The 27,426-nt window shown below is 35.2% G+C and overlaps 1 protein-coding gene across 20 annotated transcripts in view; it reads left to right on the forward strand.

Annotated features, from left to right (window-relative positions):
- LOC149555446 (uncharacterized) overlaps positions 1-27,426 on the forward strand; it is a 72,930-nt gene that overhangs the window by 25,540 nt on the left and 19,964 nt on the right. For 5 of the 20 annotated variants that reach the window (XM_089829485.1, XM_089829483.1, XM_089829487.1 and 2 more), the window contains 5 exons: positions 9,017-9,086; positions 9,325-9,560; positions 9,774-9,884; positions 10,059-10,226; positions 10,416-10,709. In XM_089829485.1, the coding sequence (XP_089685611.1) occupies positions 9,017-9,086; positions 9,325-9,560; positions 9,774-9,884; positions 10,059-10,226; positions 10,416-10,709 (879 nt within the window). Of the gene's footprint in view, positions 1-9,016; positions 9,087-9,324; positions 9,561-9,763; positions 9,885-10,058; positions 10,298-10,415; positions 10,710-27,426 lie in introns of those variants that run through there. The other 15 variants (XM_089829489.1, XM_089829488.1, XM_089829490.1 and 12 more) reach the window with 11 other exon arrangements.

The following is a 27,426-nucleotide window of genomic DNA, read 5'->3' on the forward strand; positions in this document are numbered from 1 at the left end:
GGAGTTGTGTTTTATTTTTTTCAACAACTTAAATATTTTATTATTTCAGCTATTTTTCGACGCTAACACAAAGGTACAGAAAATATCTATTTAGCTATACGAGTCGCTAATGACACTTTTGAATAAATAATGTGCCCAGCACTTCCATGAAGTTGGTCAACAAGGTGTTCAAGATTTTCCTTAGTAAGTTTGTTATTGTATATTTGGATATTATCTTGATCTTTAGTAGGATGATAGAAGAGTGTGTGCACATATAGTATTATAGCGGTTGTGCGAGGATAAGTTGGTGAATTTAAAGAAACATAGCTTCATGAAGATAGAGTTGGACTTTTAGATGGACTTTTAGAAGGTGAGGGCGATTGGCAAGTGACCATTGGTAAGGAGCATGATCGAGGTACAAAGATTTCATGGGCTGGAAAGCTAAAATAGCAAATTTATTAGGAACTTTTGTGTACTTTGGCCACCTATTATGAATATGATAAAAGAACGATAACGAGTTTGCTTGGACTATATTGGAAAACCATTGATTTTGACTATTGAAGAAGGTGATTTAGGAGCATCTTGCATGGAAAAATTATTATCTCAAAAAAACAAAAAAAAAATTCTGGAGGAGAGAGAAAGTGACGAAAATTAGAGAAATAATAAAAAAAATTAAAAAGGGAAAAAAGGAGAAAAGAAAGGAAAAGGGGATTTCTATTTTCGAGGTGCATAGGTGGCATAATAGAAAAAATAAAAAAATAAATGGTTGTCATTCCATTTATCGAGGTGTGTGGGTAGAATTCTAAAAAGTTATGAATATTGTAGAAAGTTGTGGATATTGTAGAAAGTTATGGAAGTTGTAGAAGGTTGCGGAGAAATTCTAGAAGGTTGTGGATAAGTCATGTATTGGGTGGTAAGTGCCTATTTAAGCAAAGCATATGAGCATTTCTAATCAAGCTCAATGAGAAGCTTGAGAAGTAGAAGCTTGAGAAGTGGAAGCTTGAGGAGGAGAAGCTTGGGAAGTAGAAGCTTTGGAAGGAAAGCTTGGAAAGGTGAAAGTTGTGGAAGGTGAAGCTTGGAAAGCTTGGAAGGCGAAGCTTGGAAAGCTTGGAAAGCTTGGAAGGCTTCAAGGTGTGAGAGAGAAGGAGGAAGTGAAGAGTGAGTTTTCCCGAGTCTGTGGACAGAGCGCCGAATGTGAGGCAGTTTACAGCAGGATTGTGATGGAGTTGTGAGTGTGTAGACAGAGCGCCGAATGTGAGGCAGTTTACGCTTGGATCTTGGATAAAGTTGGAGATGAGCTAGTGGTTGCGGTTTAGAAACAAGGAGGTTGCTTGGTGGCTTGTGAGCACAAGTTGAGATCTTGGAGGTTTTTACAAGAGTGTGGATCTGAACTAGAGTGTTGCGTTCTTGGTTGTGAGTTGGTAAGGGTGGTGTGGCCTTTCGTTAGTGGTATCAGAGCAGTACTTCATCAAGTGGTATCAGAGCAGGCCCTTCGTTAGTGGTATTAGTGCGTACCGTCATTAGAAGGTGATGGAACTAAATGAGCATTGCTTGATTTCAGCAAAGTATTTAAAGTGGAATGCGATGCAAGTGGTATGGTGGTTGGCACAATATTGAGCCGAGAAGACACAACAATTGTATACTTTGGCGAGAAGTTGAATGACATGCAAAAGAGTTTTTGGATGAATAGTTAATAGTTCTACATGATCATACAAATGTTGAAGAAGTGGAGCCAATATTTGTTGCTCAAGGAGTTTGTATTACATATAGACCTTCATGTGTTGCAATTCAGTAACAATTAGGGCAAGCTAAATTAAAAATCTACTCTTTTTCTTTGAATCACAAATGTAGATGCCTAACATGTTGTAGACTTGATGATGAGGAATGTGCATTGGTGATGAGATGTGTGTGGGGGTCATGAGATTTGATTTGATCAAGGAGTTGTATGTGTAGGATGTGAAATTCATTGAAACTTGAGAGTGTGTGTAGACTCTAGAGCACATAGATGATAACCAACGTAGCGGTTGGCATACATTTTCAAGATGGACTATTGGACAAGGTTGCTCAATTAGGTATTTTCAAGGCATCAATGCATTAAAATCTTATCAAGGAGAAGCATGATTGAGGCTTGGTTGGTCATTTTGGCATCATTAAGATGGTGTAGTTGAATGAAGGTATTATTTGCTGCACATTTCTATTGATATATTAAATCTGCCCAAAGGTTTAGGATTTTCTTGTTGGAAAAGGACAAAGACTAGAACATAGGCTTGTTCTTGGGTTTCTTGGAATTCAATGAGACCAATATATCATCATGGTCCTGATGGATGAATTTTCTAAGATGACATATTTTGTGGTATGCTAGCATACAAATGATGCCTTACAAGTGGTGAACTTGTACTCTAGGGATAATGTGGTTGCACAAATTGTCACTCAACATTGTGTTTAGTATGGACAATTAGTAGGGGAATTTTAGCGAACATTGTGGATTAAGTTGAACACCCAACTGTAATATAGTTTCAGCATATTATTGATAGATGCACTGATAAACTTGGGTGGTCGGTAGGAGGCTTGAAAACTTCTTTTATGCTTCGTGAGAGAGTAGCTTGTACTTTGAGACTTAGTTTTCCCACAAGTAGAATTTTCCTGTAATAACTTAGTGAATTAAAGCACTAAAAAATCTGCCATTTCGAATTGTTTATGGGTAAAGCTTGAGTTGAGTTGTTGAGTTGCATGATATTACAAAAACCTAAGGGCCCGTTTGGTTGTTGGAATACATCCAGAATAGTTATTGAAAATTAGAATATCTGGTTGCATTCTTTGTTTGGTGCATGGAATGGGGATTGGGAATAGGAATATGTCTTCTCATTTTTGCCCTAAAATGAGCATAGATCCATTCCCAAAAATACTTGTTATTGGAATGGAGAATAGGAATGAGAAGGGTTTCACACACAAATCACTCTCTTCAGCCTTGAACGAGACCGTGACAGACCTGCATTGTGAAAGAGATATTATCCAAACACTCTGCTCTTCAAACTCACGATCACAGTCTTCCTAATTGAGCACTCTGAAGCATTATTAGCACAAAAGAGATTCAAATGCGCAATGTATCAGTCACCATAGAATTATTGGAAACACTACACCTCTGTTGCTGTAAAGGCCAACCTGATCAAAATCACGGTAAAAAATGCGGTCAGCAGTTGTTCTAAAGGCCACCCTGATAGGCAAGAACCTCAAATGGTTTGAATCCGATTACATTACAGTCGGCCTCGCTCATTGCTTCAACACAATTGATGAAAAGCACCTCGATTTTACCTTAGTGCTCGGCCACATTATCTGCCTCACCTTTGCCTTGCTTATGATTGCTGGCATGGAAGTCTGAGCCAGGGAATTCAATGCCCTGTTTTTGTTGCAGCTCTTTCAGCTTCCTCTCTTCAATGGTAGCTCTTTCAGCTTTTCTAATTAAATTTTAGGGGAACCAAACAAGATTAGTATTGCTATTTTGCATTCCAATTCCCATTCTCATTTCCATTTTCCATTCTAATTTTCTATTGCTATGCTTGTAATCAAACGGACCCTAAGTGATAGGTGTAGATGCAATATATTAATGACATATGGGCAATGTACACAAACAAGTGCCCATGCAATTGAAGTGGGCCAATATGATATGAGGAGTGTGTGGATAAGAAAAGTAGAGAAATGGAATCTCAAGTTGGTAAAATCATCCTAGCACATTTTCATTGGGAGAGGTTTCTATTGAGAATGTACAAGTTGAAGTAGAGGAAGGTAAGGCCATGCAAAGTTAAACAAAAAATTGAGAAGAATGTTTATGTTTTTGAGTTGCCAGAGGAGATAAATGTATTGGCCATCTTCAATGTTACAAACTTTTACTCTTATGTTGAGAGATTGCTTTAGGTGTGAATGAAGGCACATATTGGAGAAGAGATTTCTTGGAGAAAACATGATAAATATAGGTGGCATTAAACACTAAAATCAAGAAAATATGTAATAAGGATTATAAGGAGTATATGGTCAAATGGAAGAGCAAAAAGGTTTAGGATGTGACATGGTTGAATGCATCACATTGTGAGTTTGGTAGACTAGAAGAGGATTGAATTGGAGGTGAAAGGGAAAAGATGCATAATTTGTTTCTTGTCCAAAGTATTTGATGTTTGGGCATTTGGGCGTAGAACAAACTTGTAGAGTAAGTGGATGATGCACATGTGATATTGTAAATATATGGAGGCTAGGCCAGTGGGTGTACATTTGGTGTTGTGCATAGTTGAGATCAAACATAATTGCAATAGTGTGCACCTTGGAGGGTGGCCTATGTGATCCATATTAGTCACATGCTATAGACAAAGGGCATATGATATTGGGAGTTCCAAGCAAGTTTGCAGAACTGTAAAATTGCTGCAGAAGCTTGATTGTTTTCCCAAGCTAAAATATCGACCAAGTTCATATTTTATCAACAATGAAGACTAGGGTGACATGCAAACACTCCAAGCCTAGGAATCAAAGGGGAGCCCTGATTTTTCGAGGAAACTTGTGTGTTGAACAAGAAAAAAACAAATGGCAACACTCTAGTGTGAACACTGCAAAAGTGTTGAGAAATCAAAATCTTTTGTTAAAAGAGAAAACATTAAGCAAGCCAAAATCATAGTGCAGGCTATGTTATTTGTATCCAAATAAGAGCTGGACTTAAGCAAGTGTGGACTAGGTTCATTTGATTAGAATGTGCATGTGTATGATTCAGTTTCCTCTTCTAAGTCAACTAGGGATGGTGCCATGGAAAAAGAAATCAGGGAAATAAAGTGACCTTTCCTAATGCATGCTTAGTTATTGCAAGAGATTCTTTGTTTTGGTTCGGTTGTTGCTGTTGTTGTACCAGTAAGGAAGATTGAGGAAGGTCTCTCCTTAGGACAAAAGAGATTGGAAGTTGTTATCTGTGGTTCATCCCCTAAACTGAAGAATAAAAAAACCAGTGACAAAGTAAAGAGGTTATTGTTATTTATGAAAGTGAGGAAGAAGAGGCTGGTAAAGAAGAAAGTATCGCAGAGGAAATGAAGGATGAAGGAGAAGAAGATATTCATGAAGAAATGGAAATTGAAGAAAAGGAAGTGGAAAAAACTGTGCTTTCTCCAACAAGATTAGAAGCTATTGATCTTGATGTTGTTCAGGTCATGCTATATAATGGTGAATTTGTCAGATTGTAGTCCATGGACTAATTCTTCTTTTGTGGACAAGACCTTGGTATTGAAGCTGGTGATTGATCATCTCATTAATAAAAGAATTGTTGTGTCCAGTATATCTAGTATGTTACAAGATGTTATGGTTAGTATGGTAGAACAATCTGTTTCTGTTTGGTTCTGATTATTGGACTTTGGCGAATAAGATTGTAAAGAAATGTAAAAATGCAAAGCAAAAACTATCTCATCTTATTGGTAAAACAAGAAAATGTGTAGAGGAAATTACTAGCAATTACTATCTTCAGTGACCTGTTTTGGTTGATAACTTCAAAGGCTACATTGAGGTGATTGAAATAAAGCTGAATGACCATGGGAAGACAAACATATGATGTCTTCAAGGATAGAGATGGGAAGTAGAGAATCAGAGTTGGAGAGCTTCAGGCAAATCTGCTATTGTAGAGGTGGAGAGAAGATTTGATCAAGACCTTTGGCTGGTGAAGGACATGATTGAGACCCGGTTAGAGTTTGTTTTTGACATCCTAACCAATGCAGAGCATTATGAGAAGCGGTTTCAGCAGTCAGGTTGGACGGAGTCTTTTGACAAATTGGTTGTGTTACAGTTTGTGTGCTCGTATAGAGGCATAATTGTTGGCTGGAAGGAATTCTCCATTTTAAAGGAGAGGTACAAGAAGGTATTTTCAGTTACAATTGATGTTTTACTTTGAGTAACTTTTGTTTGTTCTTAGCCCTTTTTCATTGTGGCAAAAAGTGGGAGAGAAGGAGAAGAAAACAAATATTTCATCTACTTAGGGGGTTTTTTTTCGAGTTTTTGATGTTTGGTGTTTCTCCATCAGTGCCAAAGGGGGAGATTGTTAGACTTTTTGAGTTGTCACTAGCATTGGTTGTCATTGATGTCAAAACCTCCATGCTGATAGTCTGTTAGTATTGGTTGGTTGTTGACAGTTTTGGATGTATACCTGTTAGCTATAAGTTATGCAATAGGGGTTTCGGTTATGTATAGGACGGATTCAATATGAACATTTTCGGTGTTCCATGGCAAGTGTACCTCAGTTTATTCATGGTTTATATGTTTTGGTGCACTTGTATGCTTTTAGTGTTCAACAATGCATGGCATATCATGTCGGTTTTTGGTGATTGCTATGGTACAATGTTTCTCCATGTATTTCAGATATCTATACAATGGTGCAGTTCATTAGATGGTTTTTGTTTATTGGCTACATTAGCTTGTATCAAGGTTCATCTTTCAGTGATTTTGTTTATTTCATGGTTCATCTTTTGGACTTGGTTGTGGTATTTGAATGTTTTGGGTGATTGTAATAAGCATTGTAATATCTTATGTTTGACCTATCCTTAGGTCATGTTGTAGTATGTTGATAAATGCTCCTAAGTATGTCCTAGATTTAGGATCAATGTTATTCATTAATTTGTAATATCTTTTGCTTTGGGGTTGTGAAACATTCTTATGTGGGCCCATAAATGTACGATCAGATACTTATATAAATAAAGAAGATCTTTTATATTCGAGGGTGTGAATGTGCAATGTGCAGAGTATAGTTCAAATCTATGATAGTGATGTATGTGAGTAGAAATATTTGAGGTAGTTGTTTGAAGATCAAGAAGAGGCTTACATACTGATAGTAGTGGATCAAACAATTGCATCTACTGTTGGTGGTTGAGCATATTCAGATTCCAACTCTATCAATTCGTACTTTGTTGTATTTGTTCAATTGTACAAGGGTAGTTAGCCCCATAGGCAGTGAGCCACCTTGTGTGAACCTTGGTAAAAATCACCTTAGCTAGTGTCATCCTAATAGGTTTGGGTTTTCACATAAATCTTAACGTTCACTGTGCCAGTGATTCTATGCTATGTTCTACGGAGTTTCTGGGACGGGGACGTTTTAGGGGACAGGGATGTGTTTTTGGTACAGTTACGGATCAAAGCCAAAATTTAGGGGACATGACATAAGGGGACGACTATTAAAAAATAGGATAATTTTTATATATAGAGAGAATTCAAATATTCATATCAAAACATCGATAAACCATTCACCATAGACAATTTAGAAGCTCATTACATAGCAAATTAACAAAATTCAAATACTTCCATTGTAAAAATATGGAGTATATATAGCGAAAATACCCAAAAGCTCCAAGTTTCATGCACGAAATGACATAAAATATTAAAATGTAAACAATGGACATTCTATTATAACTAAAATACTTAACAGTAAATACTAAACAAGAACACAGAAGTCCAACTCCATAATCAGCTGTACAAACTTCATAATAATATTAAAATGTAAATACAATAACTAAGCAGTAAACATTGGAGATCACAATAATATCTAGCTGTCCATAATCAGTAGATGGTATGTCTAAGAGTCTAAATCAAGTAAATTTGATGCCATAATTTCCTCTTTCAACTATTGTTTAGTGTTCACTCCTTGACTAGTTGCTGCTCTTCTCCTTTGCAAATGTGAAAATGATTTTTTTCTATTTTTTTGGTTATTTTATGCTTGGATTAGGTTTTGGTATTGTTAAATGTGCTTTGGGTGTTCTTTGGGGACAAGCCAACCTTGTTTTTCAAATTTAAAAATGTCTTATTTTTTAACATTGACAGTCCAAAAATGGCTTGAGCCATAGTGTACCCCTGCTGCTCTCAAAGTGTTGTTTTAGAAACGTCCCCTTTTTTTGGGAAAAAGGAAACAAATTTGGGCACAGGAAATTCTTGTCCCCGCGTCTCTGTTCTGTCCCCGGTATGGGTATGAGCAAAAAAGGGGTGGGGACGCTTCCTCATGGAGCACTGATTCTATGTTTTCATGTTTACATTTTCTATTGATGTTTAGTGTGCTTAATCAATGGATCAAAAGTTTTTATTGTTGTTGTTTATGAGTTCATTGTTAGAGAAAAAGTTTTATAAAGTGTGTGGGAATAACTGATTCACCTCCCCCTCCACCCCATTCCTTGCACCACTCAGTTATTTGGCATGTTCAACGGTTTACTTCTAGAACTTGTAGAAGATGGATCAATAATATTGTTAATATTGTCAAGTTTTGGGATAAGCTTGCTTTAGTTGATACATTTACTGCTAAGGGAGGGTATCAAAGTACCACTGTCAAAATAATTGTCGATTAAGTCATTAGAACTTAGAATAGACTTTAGGAATATTCTTTTAGTTTAATTTCTTTTAGATAGGTTTGTTTCCTTCGCTTTATTAGTTGTTGATTTTAGCTTTAATGGATATATCTTTTCTAACTTTTAGTTAAGGATTATTTCGCTCCTTTGTAAATTTCAAATATCTTGGCAATCATTCCGTGTCTTTTATTTTTTGTAATAATAACTTATTAAACTAGCATTGCATATCTAAATTGTGATTTACATGATCTGAACCATGTTAAATAAAGAACTCTGCAACTAACTCTTGCTTTTGGAGATATGAAATTAGTATTCATGTCCCAGATTTAGTCAATATGATTCAGTATTCAAGGAAGTGTCAATCTACTAAAGCTGACAAAGTAAAGAACATGAGAAGAAATCAAATATACCCCAGTGATGATATTTTTGAATAGATTTTGACTTTTCCATCAATAGAATTGTGTTTCTGTGATGAGTTACTGCTCAGTAGATGATCCTGCAAGAACATAGGAACAATGTATCAGAAGCTTAAAATTTTCTAAACAAGCATGTTCCACGAAAAAGACATTTCCATATCTTTAGTTATTGTTTCCTGCATCATGATACATGAAGAATACTTTATTGCCTTAAGATTGGGTTAAAGCTTCTGTATTAGGTTAGACACTGTAACTTAGAGCACTTACTTCACCTTGCAGATTTTAGATATTGAATGGGCAAATGGAAGGGCACAGTTCAATATTTTCTACATAGATGAAAATGGAAAAAGTAAGTTCTTTCTACAAGATAGTAAACTTATTTCATTTAAATACTTAATTGTGCATTTGTTTAATAAATTTAAGTTTCTCTATGAATACAGCTGGGGATTATATTAAAATATTCTTCGCATTTGTCTGTAGTTGTTTCAAATGGGTTATATGTCCATTGTTTTTGAAAAATCTCTGTGAATATGGATATGAACATTCTTAGGAACAGTGTGTAGTATCTCATGTAAATATAAATTCAGGAAGGAATTTGATCATTGGTGGAGATTGCACCAAGAGCTCAGCATTGGATGAAAGTGGACCTTTGATTCGACCAAGGCCACCGAGTAAGGTCCATTGTATTTCAGAAAATGGTGAAAGCATTGCTTATCCTTTATTCAAAGATAACTGGCAAGCTGGGAATGTGGTAGAAGTGCGTTATGAAAATCACTGGAGACCTGGAAGAGTAGTTGAGATGTCATGTACAAAAGAAAAAATGGTAAGGAATTGTATCACCTTGTGTTTGAAAAATAGCAGAAATACCAATATACTTGAAATACTGTTTAACTAATTGGCACTCCATCAGTTCAGTTATAACAAGTGGTATGTTTTTGGGATAATAATGAATTATTATAGATTTTCAGTGTTTTTAAATACCATATTGATTAGGCATTACATCAAGGGCTTCTTTTGTTGAATGAGACTGGTGTAGATATACTTTTGTGATAGCTCAAATATCAAGGTTGATTCAACTATAGAGATCAGGGGACAAGTTACCTGGACAGGCAGGCGCTGGTTTCTTGTCAACGATGAAACACCTCAGGCATGTCCTCAATTTTAAATATTTTGTTCTTACTTGTTTTGAATTGTTAAGGGTTATTTTATCTGTTTGAATTGGAATGCTGGATAAATTATAAAGTTGATTTTTTTACTTGTTTTCTGAATTTAGAACTTTGCACAAGTTTTGTTTATAGATTTTTTTGACGTTTATTGTTAGGTGGGTGCTAAAGACAGCTTCAAGAATAAATTTAAACCATATGTTGGTGAAGGTCTGTTGAGTTCCAATAGAATAATTGTTACAGAATTTGTTAGAGAGGTTTTCACTGAATATCCTTCTTTTGCAAGGGCAATCCAAAGAAAGTGTCTTGGTCGCAATGGGAAAATGGCAAGTTTCGAGTGTTCAAGTTTGTGTTTTTAGCATTAGCTTATTATTGATTTGGAACAACTTGTATCGTTGTATGGTTACTTTCTTTTCTGACAGAGTTAAGTTCTTGATTTCTTTCTGTAAAAGAACTGTTTTTTTCCTGCCTCTTGATGTCAATCTTGAATGTAGTATGTTTTCTTTTTGTTGCAGTCTTTCCCTGTATTGTTCATGACTAATTATCTCTCAGGGTCACAAGGTACAGTGACATTTGAGGATAGTGACGGGCTTGAATGGACAGTAGAGTGGTGTGCATACATGCAATCTGGGCGAAGGGTTATGTTCACCAATGGATGGACCAAGTTTGCTTCTGATCACAATGCAAAAGATGGGGATGTCCTGCTTGTTGAAATTTTGAACCCTAACCGCTTTAGGGCTCAAATATTATCAACAGAAAGTGGCATGTGCACTAATGAGCATGCCCTAAATGAGAGGGTAATTACTCAGGTTAGTTGTGTCAAATATTTAGTTATATGCACTTGTAGAATAGCTTGGGTCCAAATTATTTTGGTTTGTTTGCCATTCATAAGAATAAAAGAGACTTGGAATTTAGCTGTTCTATTGCCAGAAAAATTATTTTTTCTGTTAAAGAAGGGATTATTCACAGCTTCTTATTGAATAAAGTTCTAAGCTTCAAAAGTACACAAGTCAGTCCAACAACTAAATATTCCTCAACTGAATGGCAAATATAGTGAGCTTCCACAGCAAATATGAGTGTAGCTGTGTGATCTCTCCTGTTGGTTTTTGAATTGACACGAAGATGTGTAGGTGCCTTTTTTGTATGAATTTCTTTGCCACGAAAATTGGATAAGTAATTTTAATGCCTCTGACATCTGTTATATTTCTTTTATTCAATCAAATATACCTTGCCTGGTTAAACAGTATGATGACACTCTTGAAATTTCTCTAAAATGTTCTTCAGAAAGAAATAAAGCTCAAGGGGATTTTAATATTTTGTTACCAGGAAAACTCTACTTTCTTGACAGATGATCCAAGTATCTTGGGCTCATTCTCAAGGGACATCCTCTCAGTCATCTAAATTGTTTTCCAACTGGATTATTCAAACCAGAAGGAAGAAATCACAACCGTGTATAGAAGTCTATGTAGATTAGTTTACTAAATCTGGCATTATTGTCATGCTAATGTTGGCAGATATTGCAAGACTACAAGTTCCAATTTCTGTGTTTTTTTGTCAATGTGAATTCTTTTCTCATCTCTCAGCATGACTTTGGTCTGTGATCAATGATTTCAGAATGTTGAAACAACTTTCTCATAAATCTATTCAATATGCCATAAGTTTTGGTTGTGAGAAGAACCTTTTTGTGCTCAGACAATCTTCTTAAGTTTTTAAGATCAATCTACAATGTATATAATTTCTTATGTAGATTGATCCTAAGAACTTAAGCAGATTGATAGTTTATATAGATATTCCATGTTAAGAAAGAATGCATATAATCTTCATAGTTTTGTATGGTTACATTTGCACTTGGTTTTCTAATTTTTGTCATCTAAAAAACATGATGACAACACACTTTGCATGGAATTAGCTAATTTTGACCAGTTTCAATGCATTCAAAGAAAATTTGTTTTGCAAGATAGTTCTGAAGAACATCCCAAGCTGTTGTTCTGTAAGGGAAAGTCTGACACAGATTTGAGTCTAGGCAATGGAAGTTTCGGAAGCAATGGCAGATGAACATGGGATGATTTGCACAAATTCGTTAGTAGTCACCTTTAAAAAATTGTTTGTTGAGATCTTCCTTGTAAAAATTACAGCTTAAATTTAACTTGCAGAAATTTGTTACTAAAATACAGCTTAGCAATGGTATCAATATCCTAGATTCTAAACAAGGTTGTGCACTGTAGGAGACTGCTCATTGTATTGTGTTGAAAACATTCCAACAATCAAAATGGGAAAGAGTTCCATATTAACTAAAGAGGCTTTTGGAGTCGAGAAGTTTAGTCAACTTTGGAGTCGAGAAGTCTGATGTGTAACACTAACATCTATTTCTCTCAAACTTTGGGTCCATTTATTGAGGGTATCATTTTATTTTTTGATTTCATGGTGGTAGAGATGTTGTAACTCATGATGCTTTGATGGCCAATTTGGTAAGGGATGTTTTTTGTCAGTTGAAATGTAATAGATGAAATCTTTTATTGGTTAGTTGCTCTTCAATTTTGAGGTGACAAGTCACCAATGGACTGCATACAAATGATGGTCTAAGATCAAACTGAAAATGGCTCAACAAATAATCAAAAAATGAGTCTGTTTTCTGTGTAAACAGACTTGACATATTTCAATGGTTGATCTAGACAAGCTACTTTGCTATTCAGCCATATCATGTCATCATATAAACAGTGGGCTTATGTGCTTAGGAGTTTAGTGTTTCACATTTCGTCACATAACTACACGATGCTTATGTCACATGGTGTCGGCTAAGTAGGAAATGAGAGACTAGTATTTCATATTGCCCTTATTATAAATAGGGGTTCTTTCCTCATCTTTTGCACTAAGCTATTTCTAATATTGTGAAGTACTTCATCCATATTTTAAATTTGAGGTGCAATCTGTTAGGTATTAGATATGCAAATCCTCCCAATTTATCTTATAGAGTTTTATAGTTGTGCCCCTTATGAATGCATGTATGCTATGAATATTGGCTCTTACTTCGTATTTTGTATTAATCTATTTCCAATATTTTTCTTCCGATCAGTAAAAATGTTGTTTATTTTATTGAGATCAAGATTTTCAAACTGGCTCGAACCAGGGGTGGCTACAAACAGGAAGCTGCCTTCCTAGATAAGCAACTCCTAGTAGTAAAGACCCATTAACAAGTCAACAAATTAAGAATTTAACTTCTATCTCCTTTTTGTCGAAGAATGAAGTAGCATATCAAAGGTTTCTTTTTTGTCTTCTTATCCCTCTTCCCCATCACAATTAGCCAGCCTTCTTCCAACTTGCATCCCCTTCTTCCATATCATTGTCACATAGAACCCTTATGGGTCCTTACCAAGCCTGTGACCATCACCCCAGTTGTCATTTTCATCATCACGCTGATTGTGGCTCTCTAATACCATAAGACCTCCTGAGGCCTTTGAAGTTGGAGGAGGGCACTCTCCCATGTTTGAGATCTATAAGAAAATCTGATCAGTGTATTTGATTTCTCTTGTGCAACCATCAACAATAACACTCCTGACTGTCCATGCCTTAGCTCCTTCTGAGGCATTTGTGGCTGGAGGACTCTTGTCCTACTATCCTTTTACAACTCCCTTTTATTCGCAAATATGGCATGTTGGTTGTCATTGATGTCCGGTTGGAAGTTCATAGAAGCATTACTAATAGACATGTTTGGACAGATGATACATTGCTTAATAGCACTCTCTATTTTGATTCAGTTGTGCATTCTCCTTGGTCCAATGGTGCGGATAGAAAAAATCACGATGGAAGTTCCTTTTGTGGATATAGTAGAAAGATGTTCATCTAATGATACAACATTCCAATTGTGTTTCGGATATTATTGCAGCAGTGACAGACTTCGTTATGATGTTGTTGAGTTCCTTGTTTAGTCCTATGGTACATTGGTATCATTCTGGTTTGTATACAGGTGCAATTTTGGCTTGATACTAATGATGTGCTTGCAAAATGGATTCACTAAATGTCTAGTGATGCTTAGTTTTGGTTTGGAAGATGTCAACCAATTTATTGCTAATATTGCGATGTTGTCTTAGATGTTGCATTTGTGGGTTTGTTCGTTGCCATCAATAGCTTGGATGCCAACATTATGTTTTGTGGTGTCACCAATGGCAATCATATCTAGTGTGGCATTAATGTCTGATCATTGAAGATTTGAAAGACTAAGTTTATAATTGTTACTGTTATTATAGCTATTGTCAGATTCCTTTAGGTTGACATAGATAACATTAAGGTTGTAATAATATTATTGTATTGGTAATATTATTATTGTGATAAGATAATAGCTATATTGACATTGTGATAATATAATTATATAATCAATTATATATTGTTAGTTTTTAGAGGATTGCTGCAAATGTAATTGCACTGCCTGATATATGGTATGTTTTTTCCAAATGCAACAATCACTTACATTTATATTGAGTAGAAGCCATGAATAGACACGTCCCTTCATGGGACATGGCTATTCATGAATCAGATAATTAATATAATAATATATTTAATCATATATATATATAATATTAATCTCTCATATATTTATATCTCATATAATTATATATATATTTATCCCACAAAAGCTATCAAACATCAACACTCCCTCTTAGCTAGGGAGGATAAACACTTATTACCTGAAAGTAATATCAAGTTAGCAAGATTAAGGATATCTTTGATCAGAAGATATCTATCATTTTGATATTAAGAGTATTGGTCTCCCAGAATATCAACATATGATTTTCACCAAATACTCAATAAGGTTTGATATCACATATGATATATTGGTCTTCCAGAATACATGATATTCACCAATTACTCAAAAATGTTCAATATCTCATCTGATATCAAGAGTATTGGCCTCCTAGAATATCAATGATATTCACCAAGTACTCAAAATAGGTTTGATATCACATCTGATATCAAGAGTATTAGCCTCCCAGAATATCAATGATATTCACCATGTACTCTTTGAGTAATGGCCTCCCACAATGTCGAGATGCAAGACATTCACCATATAATTAGTTTGTTTGATCTCATAATACAAGTTATTGTAAGATCGTTACCTTACAGTAACTTCTGCAAATACAAGTGACATCATTTGGAAGTTGTCACTTGCTCATGATGTACACAGGGGTTAGGCCCATTAAAATCATAGTCACACATATGGACTTTGGAACCTCATGATGTACATAGGGGGTAGGCCCATTAAAATCATAGTCAAGCATATGGACTTTGGAACTCCCTTTGAATATCAATCATCTGAGCTCCTCATCCAATGATGCTTCTGATGGAGCATCAGACTCCCTTTGATTTTGATATCAATCTCCCTTTTTCTTGCAATAACATTCTCAGAGGAAAAGATAAAGGCAATTAACTCTTATAGTATGTATTGAAATAACAGAATAATAAGAGAGAGACTAACATAATACTCAAAGTTAATTTTGCATAATGCTACAAGATCATTCCAATGTAATATAGATAAAAATCTAATTTAAATATATACTTTGAAGATATATGCATTTAAGTAATATTTTTAGTCGATGTTTTCACATATTATTACTTTATTAATATTAAATATAATGATATAGGGTGACAAGTTTCCCCAAATTCATACTGCTTGTATTCATAATGGAATGCAGATCTTAATACTTACCTTCTTTAATCTTTATGCACGCGGTCAATGGAAGGTACCTTATGTTTATAATGCTTTTGAATATACTTTAGTAGCACCTCCACCGCCTAATCCACGTAGTTTCCTATGACCTTGCTATGTTGGCAGTACTTCTGTTGTTGACTGCATGTGTTTATTCTTCCCTTCCCATGGGTATGGGAATTGAAACAAGTTTATAATCTTAGTTCTTTTCCTTGATACTTCATTTCATCATCCGATACTTCTTACATATCAGTGCCAACTGTAATTTTTGATAATGTCTTTTAATCATGGCGCTCCTCTTGCGTTCTTCTGCCTGCACAAACAAATGACCAACACATGGATGGATCTCCGCCCCCAAAAATTTGCAGCCAATACCAATCTGGTATATAACACATATTGAGAAGGCATTTCCGGAGCTTCACAATATGCTTAGTTTGGAAATTTGAGTATCGTGTAGTTGTACTAATATGATTAAATATATGAGTTCACTGTTTCAGTCGTCAATATATTAGCCAGCTATTTTAAGTAGTCTTCCAACATTAACCCAAGTGAGAACTAAATTGGTTTGAAGAATTCTGCAATGCATGTGTTGTGATCTCCAATATTATATGAACTGAAGTAAAGCAGGTTATTGATAGCAAAAAAAAGAAAGAAGTTAGTGGCCTTGGACAAGCTCAGTGTGTGGGGATATCCATAGAGCACAATCTGGTGTGCATATGCAGCATTGTGTTCATTGTCTTTGCCTTTCTTGACGCCAACAGTCACCATTAGCCATCATATCTTCTTATTTAGAAGATCAAACTCTTAATCGAAAATGAACTTTTTATTGAATGCTCAAGTGATTTTTTCTGAAATAAATATTTGGTTTTTATTTTGGTTGCATCTTTTCATTCTTCCATGGAAGACACAATGGAAGATTATTAAGATATTGCTTTTGCTGAAGGTCCCTCCAATTTTTTGGTCAAAGGAAAATGCTAGACATAATTACAACTACAACTTAGTCCAAAGGTTTTCACACATTCTGAATCTAAGACCGTGTATCTCTATCTGCACTTTCTAGATCTTTTTCTCAATCCGACAATGTGGAACTGATCAACACAATATCTTGCTCTTTGGTATGCATAATCATAACATATACATTTCTACATCACATATTCTCTGTTTCGTTCTATTCTTTTTTCCTTGTCTTACATTTGCAGCCTGCTTTGATACCATGTTAGTTTTTAGAGGATTGTTGCAAATGTAATTGCATTGCCTGATATGGTATGTGTTTTCTAAATGCAACAATCACTTACATTTATATTGGAGAAGCAATGAGTAGACATGCCCCTTCATGGGACACGTCTATTTGTTAATCAAATAATTAATATAATAATATATTTAATCATATATATATATATATTATATTAATTTCTCTCATATATTTATATTTCCATTATATCTCATATAATTATATATATGTTTATCCAATAGAAGCTATCAAACATCAACATACACACACACACACACACACACACACACACATATATATATAATTAATTCTATGAGACATATAATTAATGGGATCAACTTGGAGAGTGTGACCCTTGGTGAAGGGGCACCAACAATAGGTATAAAGGAAGATTAAATCTTCCTCTTTATGCACATGGAACATACACACAACTGTAGATCAAATAATAAATCTGCATTACATAGATGATAAGTGCTTGGGGGAGACGGTAGCTGTATTGTTGTTATGTGGAGCCTAATCAGACAGACTCAAATGTTAATTTTTCCCTACTTCATTTGGCGTGGTTTCCTCCCACATGTTTCTATGGGGTTTTGGGGGCAACGCCCCTTGTGGGGTCCTAGGGTAGAGCCCTAGGTGGGCTCCTTGTCGTGATATAGGGCGAGGTCGAGGGGTAGCACCGCTGAACCTTATTATTGTAAAAGATGTTGGGAGCTATTTTTTTGTTGGATGACATTCTAGCCCTAATTTTATAAGCGGAAAAAAGCTTGTATAAAATGGCTTAGGGTTAGGGATTTTATAATGTATGATGACTTAGTAGTGTCTTGTGGCAGTATTGTTTGCAAGGGATTGTATATTGTAACCAGGTTGTAATCAGTGGATAATAAGAATATTGGATTCCCTGTTTAGTGGATGTAGCCCAAGGATTGGGTGAACCATGTTAAATCTTTGTGTTTTGTGTTCTCTTTTGTTTTCTTTATTCTTTTTTGATATTGGTTATATTTGCATGTAATTGTTATTTTTGTCTATTTAATCCTAATATTGATATCGTCTATGGTTGGGAGGGAAACAATGATTTGAGTCAGAGGGAAACAATGATTTGAGTCATTGTCTGGTTAACCGAGCACCAAAAATGTAAAGAGCCCTACTAGCTCTATGCTGGTAGATTGCTTTTTGCTTTTGGAAGGCTTGCAATTTTTTTGGGTTTTATATATATATATATATGTATGTATGTATGTATATAAAGAATAAAAGATCTATAACATTCCGTGAAAATTGAAAATGCAAATTCTTCCTTCTATACTTATCATCCAAAATCAATGATGTCAAATATATACAATGCACACTAAGGAAATTCACATTGCTAGAACTTGACAATGCTGGCATGCAACGTTGGGTTCCAATATCGAAGAATAATGATATTGAAACTGCCCAGCAATGATAAGGACCCCTCTGCGAATGAAATGCAGGTCTGAAATGGTGAATGCAAGTCCTTCCTATACCCATGCTACCTCAATTAATCTGATTGCAGCCTTCAAACTAGATTGCTTCTTCTCTATGGGAAATTGTAGCCTCTTTTCCTTGACGTCTAAGCACAGTATTAGTGCCTAAATTCCACGCTATTACCTCTGTAATTGTCAGAACTCACAGCCGTCCCAAAGCCAATGATATGGCAACAAAAAGAGAACAATTCCTTGCATAATAATGCCACTTGCAAACCCAGATTGATTCAGCTGGAAAATATCAGACTTTTGCACAATTCATTGGCATTGCAAAACCAATTCAAAGTGCTGGAAAATACTGAAAGAAATTCCAAATTTCCTCAGCTCAAACCCTCAGACTCCAAATTCATAACAAAACATAGGATGATTTTGTTGGAATCACTGTTGCCGTTACATTAAAAGCTCGAGCTGTCAATAAACGTCACAACAACTAGAGAGAAGGATCCACGAGAGGCAGTTAAGCACATGTCACAAATTCATCAGTCTATGTTGAAGGATACCTTCACCTAGAGGGGATGGAGGCACCGACCTCCCAACAATCCCCCTTGTAGGATGAACCCGAGGGATTTGAACCCGTAACCCAACACTTTGATACCACTTGTTGGAATCACTGTTGCTGTTACACCAAAAGCTCGAGCTGTCAATGAACGTCACAACAGCTAGAGACAAGGATCCACAGGAGGCGGTTAAGCACATGTCACAAATCCATCGGTCTATGTTGAATGATACCTTCACCTAGAGGGGATGGAGGCACGAACCTCCCAACAAATTTTTCATCTCCAAGAGCTGTCTTTTATAACGTTTTAATTCAAATGGCTTCTTCTTCCCACCAAATGACTAGTGGCTTCATGTTTACACTTTTCACTCAAAAGGCTTCATGTTTACACTTTTCACTTAAAACATATTTTGTTTTTTGGTTGCCCAATGAGGTTCGTTTAATAGTATAACTGCACCAAGTGTTATAATAATTACTTGATTGAAAGAGCTCAATAAATAACTTTCCTTGTGCTCTTGGCCCAAGAAACTGTCAAAGCCCCATTAGAATATTGAAATAGCTAGACCCAAGGTATCATGCACTACTAAAAGTGGAAACTAACCCCCTTGACTTACTAGAAATAGTAAGTTGGTCACTAGAGACCCTCAAATCTAGTTGTTAGTCACGAGGGTTGCAATGATGAGATAACAAAACCGAGCTTTTGAAGGTCGCTAGAAAGGGGACATCACAAAACAATATGGTAATAGAGCGGGCCCTCATCACAGGGTTGTGAGACTTCTAAAATAAAATATGAGATTAGGCTAGCTAGCTTTCACTTGACATTTTCCTAGCTATTACTAGGAAAATGGAATGTGACAGGCAAAGAACTTGCAAATACATGTTTTAACTTGCAATTGGTTTTGTGGACTTGCCAAGAAAAATGAAGGAAATGAAATATTTAGAGGAGTTGTGACTGTCTGGACTGGAAGAGAGGAGAATAAGAATGTGAATCCACACATACTACTTTTCATAGAATTCATTACTACCGCATCTGTGACAGGCATAAGCGTTCCCGATAATATTATAATTGTACAACAAGGAGTTTCAAAATTATAGATTGGTGGACACATTGACAAATCGTAGATGGATTGTCAATGTATATTGTTTGGATATTATAATTCAATTATAATGAATAGGAGAAAGTATTGGGGTTGATTTGTGATTATGGTGGTTACGAAATAGGGATATATGTTTACAATGAAATATACGGTAAGGGAATCTACGACTAATATTCAGGAAGATCATCGGGGAATGTGGTTATGATAATAGCAACAATGCTTTTGTTTGGGAGACAAATCTAAGATGAGTCAAATTATCACCTTCCTTACTAGTTCAAAAACAATAATAGTGATATAAGCATAGGCCTTAGAACACAACTCACACATAATTACCAAGACATACTGTAGGCAGACAATTTCCAACAAAGCATTTTGAAATTGGACTTGAAATGATATTTGCAATTCTCTACAGGCCTTGTAGTGGAATTGCACAAGCAAGGACATTACAAATAGATCAACAGAATGAGAAATGATAGTTATGTTGTTGATTTCAAGGTCAAACTTCCTACGTATTGGCATTTGGGCATATTGTAGAGACAACCATTGTGAATGGTCACTGTTGGAGATAGGTTGTGCGTTGCTGACTAACTTTAGTATAACATATGCAAGAGCATTTGCAGTAAATAGTTGGGACCATACACTAGTGATGGTAGCCTATCAACATTACATAGTAGGGAGGCAATGTGAGCATCAAGATTGACTATAGCAACAACATTATTGCTAGAACATGGGTCACTAAAGATTACATTTGGAATATGTCTAGTTTGAGATCTGTGATATAGAGGAATTCACGATAGAAAACATTGAGGTTGTTTTGTTGTGAAACTGATGTACTAAACTCTATATCCTAAAATTTGATTATAAAAGACTATGAACTTAGTGCACATATTGAATTGTGGTTTCATTCCATAAAAAAATTAAGTTTGTAATGAAATAGAACTTTAAGAAGGGATAATAGGAAATATGATTAGATTTGAGACGAGGGACATTATTTAGAGGGGTCAAATCTTACCATCATATGAAGTTTTTAAAGTGAGTCCTAAACTCTTAGTAACAACAAAGGATCATGCTGATTTGCACGTTACTGGAGTCATTGGAGACTATTTAGACCTTGGAGCAAAGATATCGAGACCATGTGAGAAGGGTATGCTTTTGTGCTAGAGGGAGTAGCTAGAGGATTTGCTTCAATTGACAGTTGAGGATTTTGATCGTATTGTTTTAGAGGGAGTGGACCATGTAAAGATGGTTCTCTAGTGATTAGGTATGCTTCCATTTGGGACATGACTTCTTTGGTTTTGTCATGAGATGTAAGTTGCATTAGTAAGAAATTATGATTGATTTTGTCTTTGGGAAATTTTAGCAGTCAAAGGACTATGATTCATAGGATTGAGTCCCATGTATGTAGGTTGGAAGGCCTTTATGCTGACACCTAGGTCATAATATTCGTAGATAGATGTATACATAGATTTCATGATAGGTCAATGAAGAGCACACATTTATTTTGAGAGGGGGGGGGGGGGGGTGAATCAGCATAAAAACAACTTTGCCAATTTAAAACTTTTATCCAAACAATTGTCTTAATAACTTCAAATGCTGAAATTGATAATTATGCACATGAACACAATAACACAATGATTTACGTAGAAACCCAATGCGGAAGAAAACCATGACAAACAAATGATTTTATATATACTTGTTCTTTTAAAATGTTTTCTAGGCTCCAACCCCAATGTTTATGAGCATCGACTCACTGGAAGCTCCAACTCTCACACTTCATAGGCTCTGACCTACTAGAAGCACCAACCCCCACTGCTTGTCTTTGTGAGCACCAACCCACTGCACACAACTTCTCCATCTTGATGATGTTGCTTGCTTCAACTGATAATGGACACTTCTATTGCACAACTTCTTCTGTTCTTATCACTATATGAATATATACACTTTTCTCCCTTGAAGTTAGTCTTTAATCAAGTTATATATATAACTTTTTACTTTCTAATATACTTTGTGTGATAAATATATCATATTAGATAAAAAATCTAATTTTATAATTTTATTCCATTTCCACTTCCTTGCTCTTACTTCACTTTTATACTAAATATATATTTTCTTTTCTTTCAACTTCACTTCTTTTACAACACCACTAACTTCTCTTTTTCTATCTTTTTCTTCATTTCACACACATCTATTTCTTTACCTTATTTAAAAAAATCTTCAATCACTGCTTTAGTATCTTTTCTCATCTTTACATTTCTGATTCTTCACTCTTTCTTTTTTATTCACTCATACTTCTTTATATATAATCTTCCTCTAAATGTTCACTTCTTGCCTTTGTTAATCACACCTTCTCAGATTGTATTACTTATTTGAACTTCCAATCATGACGCTGAACGTTATCTTTTCCACTGTTCTTAATTCGAACACTTCCAACCTTAGATCGAACTCTATTATAGTTTCACATATTTGAAATGTTTGTTTTCATTAATCATTGCTTATCCATACCCGTACATATATAAAACGCACCAATATTAATTTTTGAAATTTTTGAAGATGTATCTTCAAACTCAATTACTTTTGTTTGATTCCAAATACCTCCTCTGACCTGGGCAATATTCCATTTATTGGGCCTTCTGATTTTATGAATTACTGATATCGCTGCTTGCATCAGGCACACTACTACCTTTGTTCTATCATTGTTTACAAGTATGGGAATCAACTTTTTACTCTGTCATAATTGTTTCAAGAATATTTGCCACCATATATGATTCACGTTGCTTGTCATAGTCAACGCTTCTACATAAGTTATGCTCATTGTTGACCATTTATAAACTTATTTTTAATGCTGCAAACTGTATATTTTATTGGACATTCCTATTTAATCATTCATGTCTTGGAAGATACTCGATGCTATTGCTTTAATAATAAATTATTTTGTCTGCTCTAGCAAATACATGGTGTCACTGCCCTATGTCATTAACCATTCCAGATGACTACTCTGTTTTGACGCTTATGGAGAATTGTCAACATTTGATACCTGGTCTTCCAATACACTAGTAACAATTTTATCCTTGTGCTGCGCTTTTGAATACAATCATATTTAGCCACTTTGTATTATCACTGCATATTGATATCTCAGTGATGAATGTTTCTTTTATATTTGATACTCTTCATTTGTTATGGTAGTCAATCTCTATAGTTTCCCGTTAATTCTTAGCTTCCCATACTCGGACTCTCTGTCAGAACACCACTGAATATATTAACTTCAATATGGTTCACCGGTCTGTGCACTTATCTGTATGATGTGTATCCAGTCTTGGCATCGTTGACTTCAGATAATCCTTATCATATGCTGAAGGACTTCATTTGAAAGACAATTTATAAATATGAGCTTTTCTATATTCATCGTTAATATCATGATACTGTATATTCAAGGATCATTCACATAAATTATCTCTTCTCAACTTCCATCTAGTTGTGTATGTAATGAACACAACCAGTTCAGTGAGTGTCTTCTATTGCCTTTGACATTGATGATACTGACACTTGCCATGAAATCCTTTGACATCAATGACTATTATCACTATATCAGAGATATGGTGCAAATGAATGCTATTCAATTAAGGTACATTAGCACTGACTGTTAAAATGTGACTGCTGCAAATGTGACTATCTGAATGTATGTAAAGTAGATCCAATATTAGCAAATACTGAATATCAAAGCATAATTTGAGAATCCCAAATAAGGCAGAGCATTTATTAATTTCGATGCTTTGTCTCTTGGATTCAATCCATATAACTTTTCATACTAAGAGCCACATAATGAGCTGACTTGACTGTTCATTATGTGTTACTTGGTGAAGAGACATGAAGACACATAATCAACACTCCAATAGACCTTTTACTAATTGGCCATCTTTACCAAATAAACAAGTCTTATTGTGACCTCTGATTTACGTAAGATCCAATACATGATCGATATTTTGCAAGAAAGTATTGCATGATCTCCAAGAGAGGTATAATCTAAATGTTACAGATTTGCATACTTAATTTGATATAATAGTTTCAAATAATCAGAAGGATAATCACTTGTGATATTAATGGCAAGATAAATGCATGCACAATTGCCATAATCAATATCTGACCATTGCTATCATATCTCAACACTCCATCTTAGCTAGGGATGATAGCTAAGTATGATCTAATTTAGATATCACCCAACTCGTGATATAAAGGAGTATACAAAACATCAAGTCGGTGACATTTGTATATCCTTGTTATGGTATGTGCATTGACACCACGTCAGAGGATGTCTACCATAACATACCATGGCATGTCCACGGATATTACGTCTCATGATATCCACCATGATTATCTCATAAAGAACATATTGATACACAACCGGTATCAAGTCAGCATGATATCTATCAATAAGTCCAAGAGATATTAACTATCAAGACATTTTCATGGATATCAAGTCAGCATGATATTCGTCATGATAGTGAACATTGTAAAGTTGTCACCTTACAATGTTGAATACAAGTGTACATTATATGAAAGATCGTCACCTTTCAATAATGTACATGGGGGGGGGGGCATAAAGTTTGGCTATAAAGTCATGGAGTCACACACATGATGATAAAAGATTTACACACCATGGATTCTCTCACGTGGCACACATGGCATCCACCATGAACCATATCAAAGGGTAGATCCACTATGGCTCAATCCATAAGGTTTTACCTTAACCTTCTCTCACAAAAGAAAGAATATGCAAGGATACAAATAATAGATCATTGATGCTAAAGTTCCTTTTAAGCTAAGGCTTCATTCTCCAATGTATCAAGCTTGTCCTAGAAGTACACAAAACTTCTCTCTAGCATGAGGCTTGGTGAGAATGTTAGTCGTCTATTCTTCAGTGATGATGTGCCTCAATTGAAGGTTAGAGAAACCATCTCGTCATGGTCTACTCCCTTTGAATCATATTCATTGGTTGTCAACAATTGTAGATCTTTAAGCTGCTCTCTCTGTTAAGAGGCATGTCCTGTTCATATATTCCAATCATGGAAAATATCTTTTTCTAAGTGACTCATCATCAATAGGCACACGATTTATTATTTTAATAAGAGCAACTTCCCATACACACATGTACTTGTTTGATTCCATAGTAACATGAGTAAATGTAATAAACTGTGGATTTATCCCCAGATTTGGCTACATCAGGCATTCGTGCTAATTTGGCTTCCTTTTAAAGCTCCAAGTACATTTGTCAACCTCCTGTCCTTGTTCAAGGTTGCTTCTAAGGTAATGCTATTTTCCTCTTCTTCGAAAATGTTTCAGCCATCAACTTAATCCCATGACCGTGGGCATTTAAGTATCCATTTATCCTCGAAGATCAATTGAATCAGTTCTTCTAGCTGCTCCCTCTTGTTATAGAAAGACAATTTTCTTTAATCGACTCACATCTTCTAGCATGATCAACATATGACTAATATGCAAAACCACTTTGGAGCTACAATCCTAATATTGAGTCCTCTACAATGCCTTGATAGCATATCTAATGTACCGTTCTTATTTTCCTGCAAGAACATCCTCATAAACATAGGAAAATATTAAGGCAAAAATAACTCTTATAGTACATCTAGAAATAGAAATAAGAGAGAAATTATAGTGAGTAGATAAATGTGATACTTAAGGATAATAAATACTTATCTATAAATCAACTTCCGTATTTGTCCTCGTCATCACTGATGTGTTCTTCTTATGACTTTATCTAAATTATGGCTGCCACTTTTAGATGTATTATTAGCATTAAGGTATTCGAATTCTCCTCCTTGTACTTGGGTATGGACTTATTCATTTATTCAAATATCATTTATTCCAAAAGACCCCATCGACGACTTTGATAAGGCCACTTATTATATCAAGGGCTTTATTCCTTTTGTTTGTTTCAATCACCTCTAAGAGGCATGTGGTTCTCTTCTTTTGTCTTGCATGGGTCTGCTGTGTAGTTTTATATTTAAAAATTTATTCAATTATAAATATGTATGTTTACAGTTATAAATCTTTAACATGCCTTATAACCCAATGGACACTTGCTAATGTCACTATAATAATATGGTGGGGTCATGCTCCCTGCACCACCTTGATTTATGCATGTCTTCTCACGGTGGCAGTAGTTGTAGTATGGGGTATGAAAATTTAAAATTTTTGGTATGTGCCACGAGGTGTTCCACCCTTTTACTTTTTGGTGGCAATGTTTTTTTATTCAATTCTTTCCTTGTATCTTTTCCTCATTCTTCATGTTAACCTCCATTCTCTTATCTCTCCATCCATATAATATCAGGTCACTTACATCGTGGAATCCATGTAGGATTTAGGTTTGACCAATTGTGTTCATGAGACGTTGGGAATTCTCCCCTTTTTAAATCGCTATTTGTATTATGTTTTCATGTATCTTTTTATATTCTCCTTTGTCTTTCATGGTCTGGACACTCCATTTATAGCAGACTTGCATCATATTTGTTTATCGTGGCAGCCAACTCTTGATGCTTATTCGACCCGTCTTGCACGTTGACGGGTCATCTAGGAGAACGATAATATTTACGATCGAGCATGGAAGCTAAAGAGTCCTTTCTTTCTATCCTGTCAACTTATTTTCTCCACTCCAGAATTGATGCAAATGATTCATGATTGTTCATTCTCTCTTCTCGTGTATTTGATATTTCTCTTGTGTTCAATATACTTCATCTGCTGTTTGTTATCATGGTCGTTATCATAGTCGTTGATAACACAAGTATTCTGTGACACACACATTGATAAAAAAATTGCAAGTAGTACTAGTAAAAGTGTTGCTTGGATAAACACATTTCCTAGCATATATATATATATATATATATGCTCAATATCATATTTGAACTCAAATGATATATTTCCGCTAAAAATTGATACTGGTCTGCCTTTAATGTATCACTGATGTACACCTAATGTGCACTGATTATAATCTGTTTGCAGTGTTTGAGTTGTCGAGGCTTTGTAGAGAAGTGTCACTGATTCATTTTTCTCTTGGTGCCTCGTAGATATTAACCTTCCGTAACATTTTCTTGGGAAGGCAGAGATGTTTGTTTAACAACAAATTGATTAGCTCCAATGTACTCTCTATGTTATATTTTGCCGAGTCTATTGCTTACTCCCTTTTATTCTTCCCACGTGTTGATCTACCTTCAATCTTTTAGGCTTTATAGAAGGAACCCGCTCTGATACCATGTTAAAATGTGACTGCTGCAAATGTGACTCTGAATGTATGTAAAGTAGATCCAAAATACTGAATATCAAAGTATAATTTGAGAATTCCAAATAAGGCAAAGCATTATTAATTTCGATGCTTCGTCTCTTGGATTCAATCCATATAAGTATTCATACTAAGAACTACATAATGAGCAGACTTGATTATTCATTACGTGTCTCTTGGCGAAGAGGCATGAAGTCACATAATCAACACTCTA

The sequence above is a fragment of the Cupressus sempervirens genome, chromosome 5 (genome assembly GCF_028749045.1).
Source record: "Cupressus sempervirens isolate cs-2001-9-10 chromosome 5, ASM2874904v1, whole genome shotgun sequence".
Lineage (NCBI taxonomy): Eukaryota > Viridiplantae > Streptophyta > Pinopsida > Cupressales > Cupressaceae > Cupressus > Cupressus sempervirens.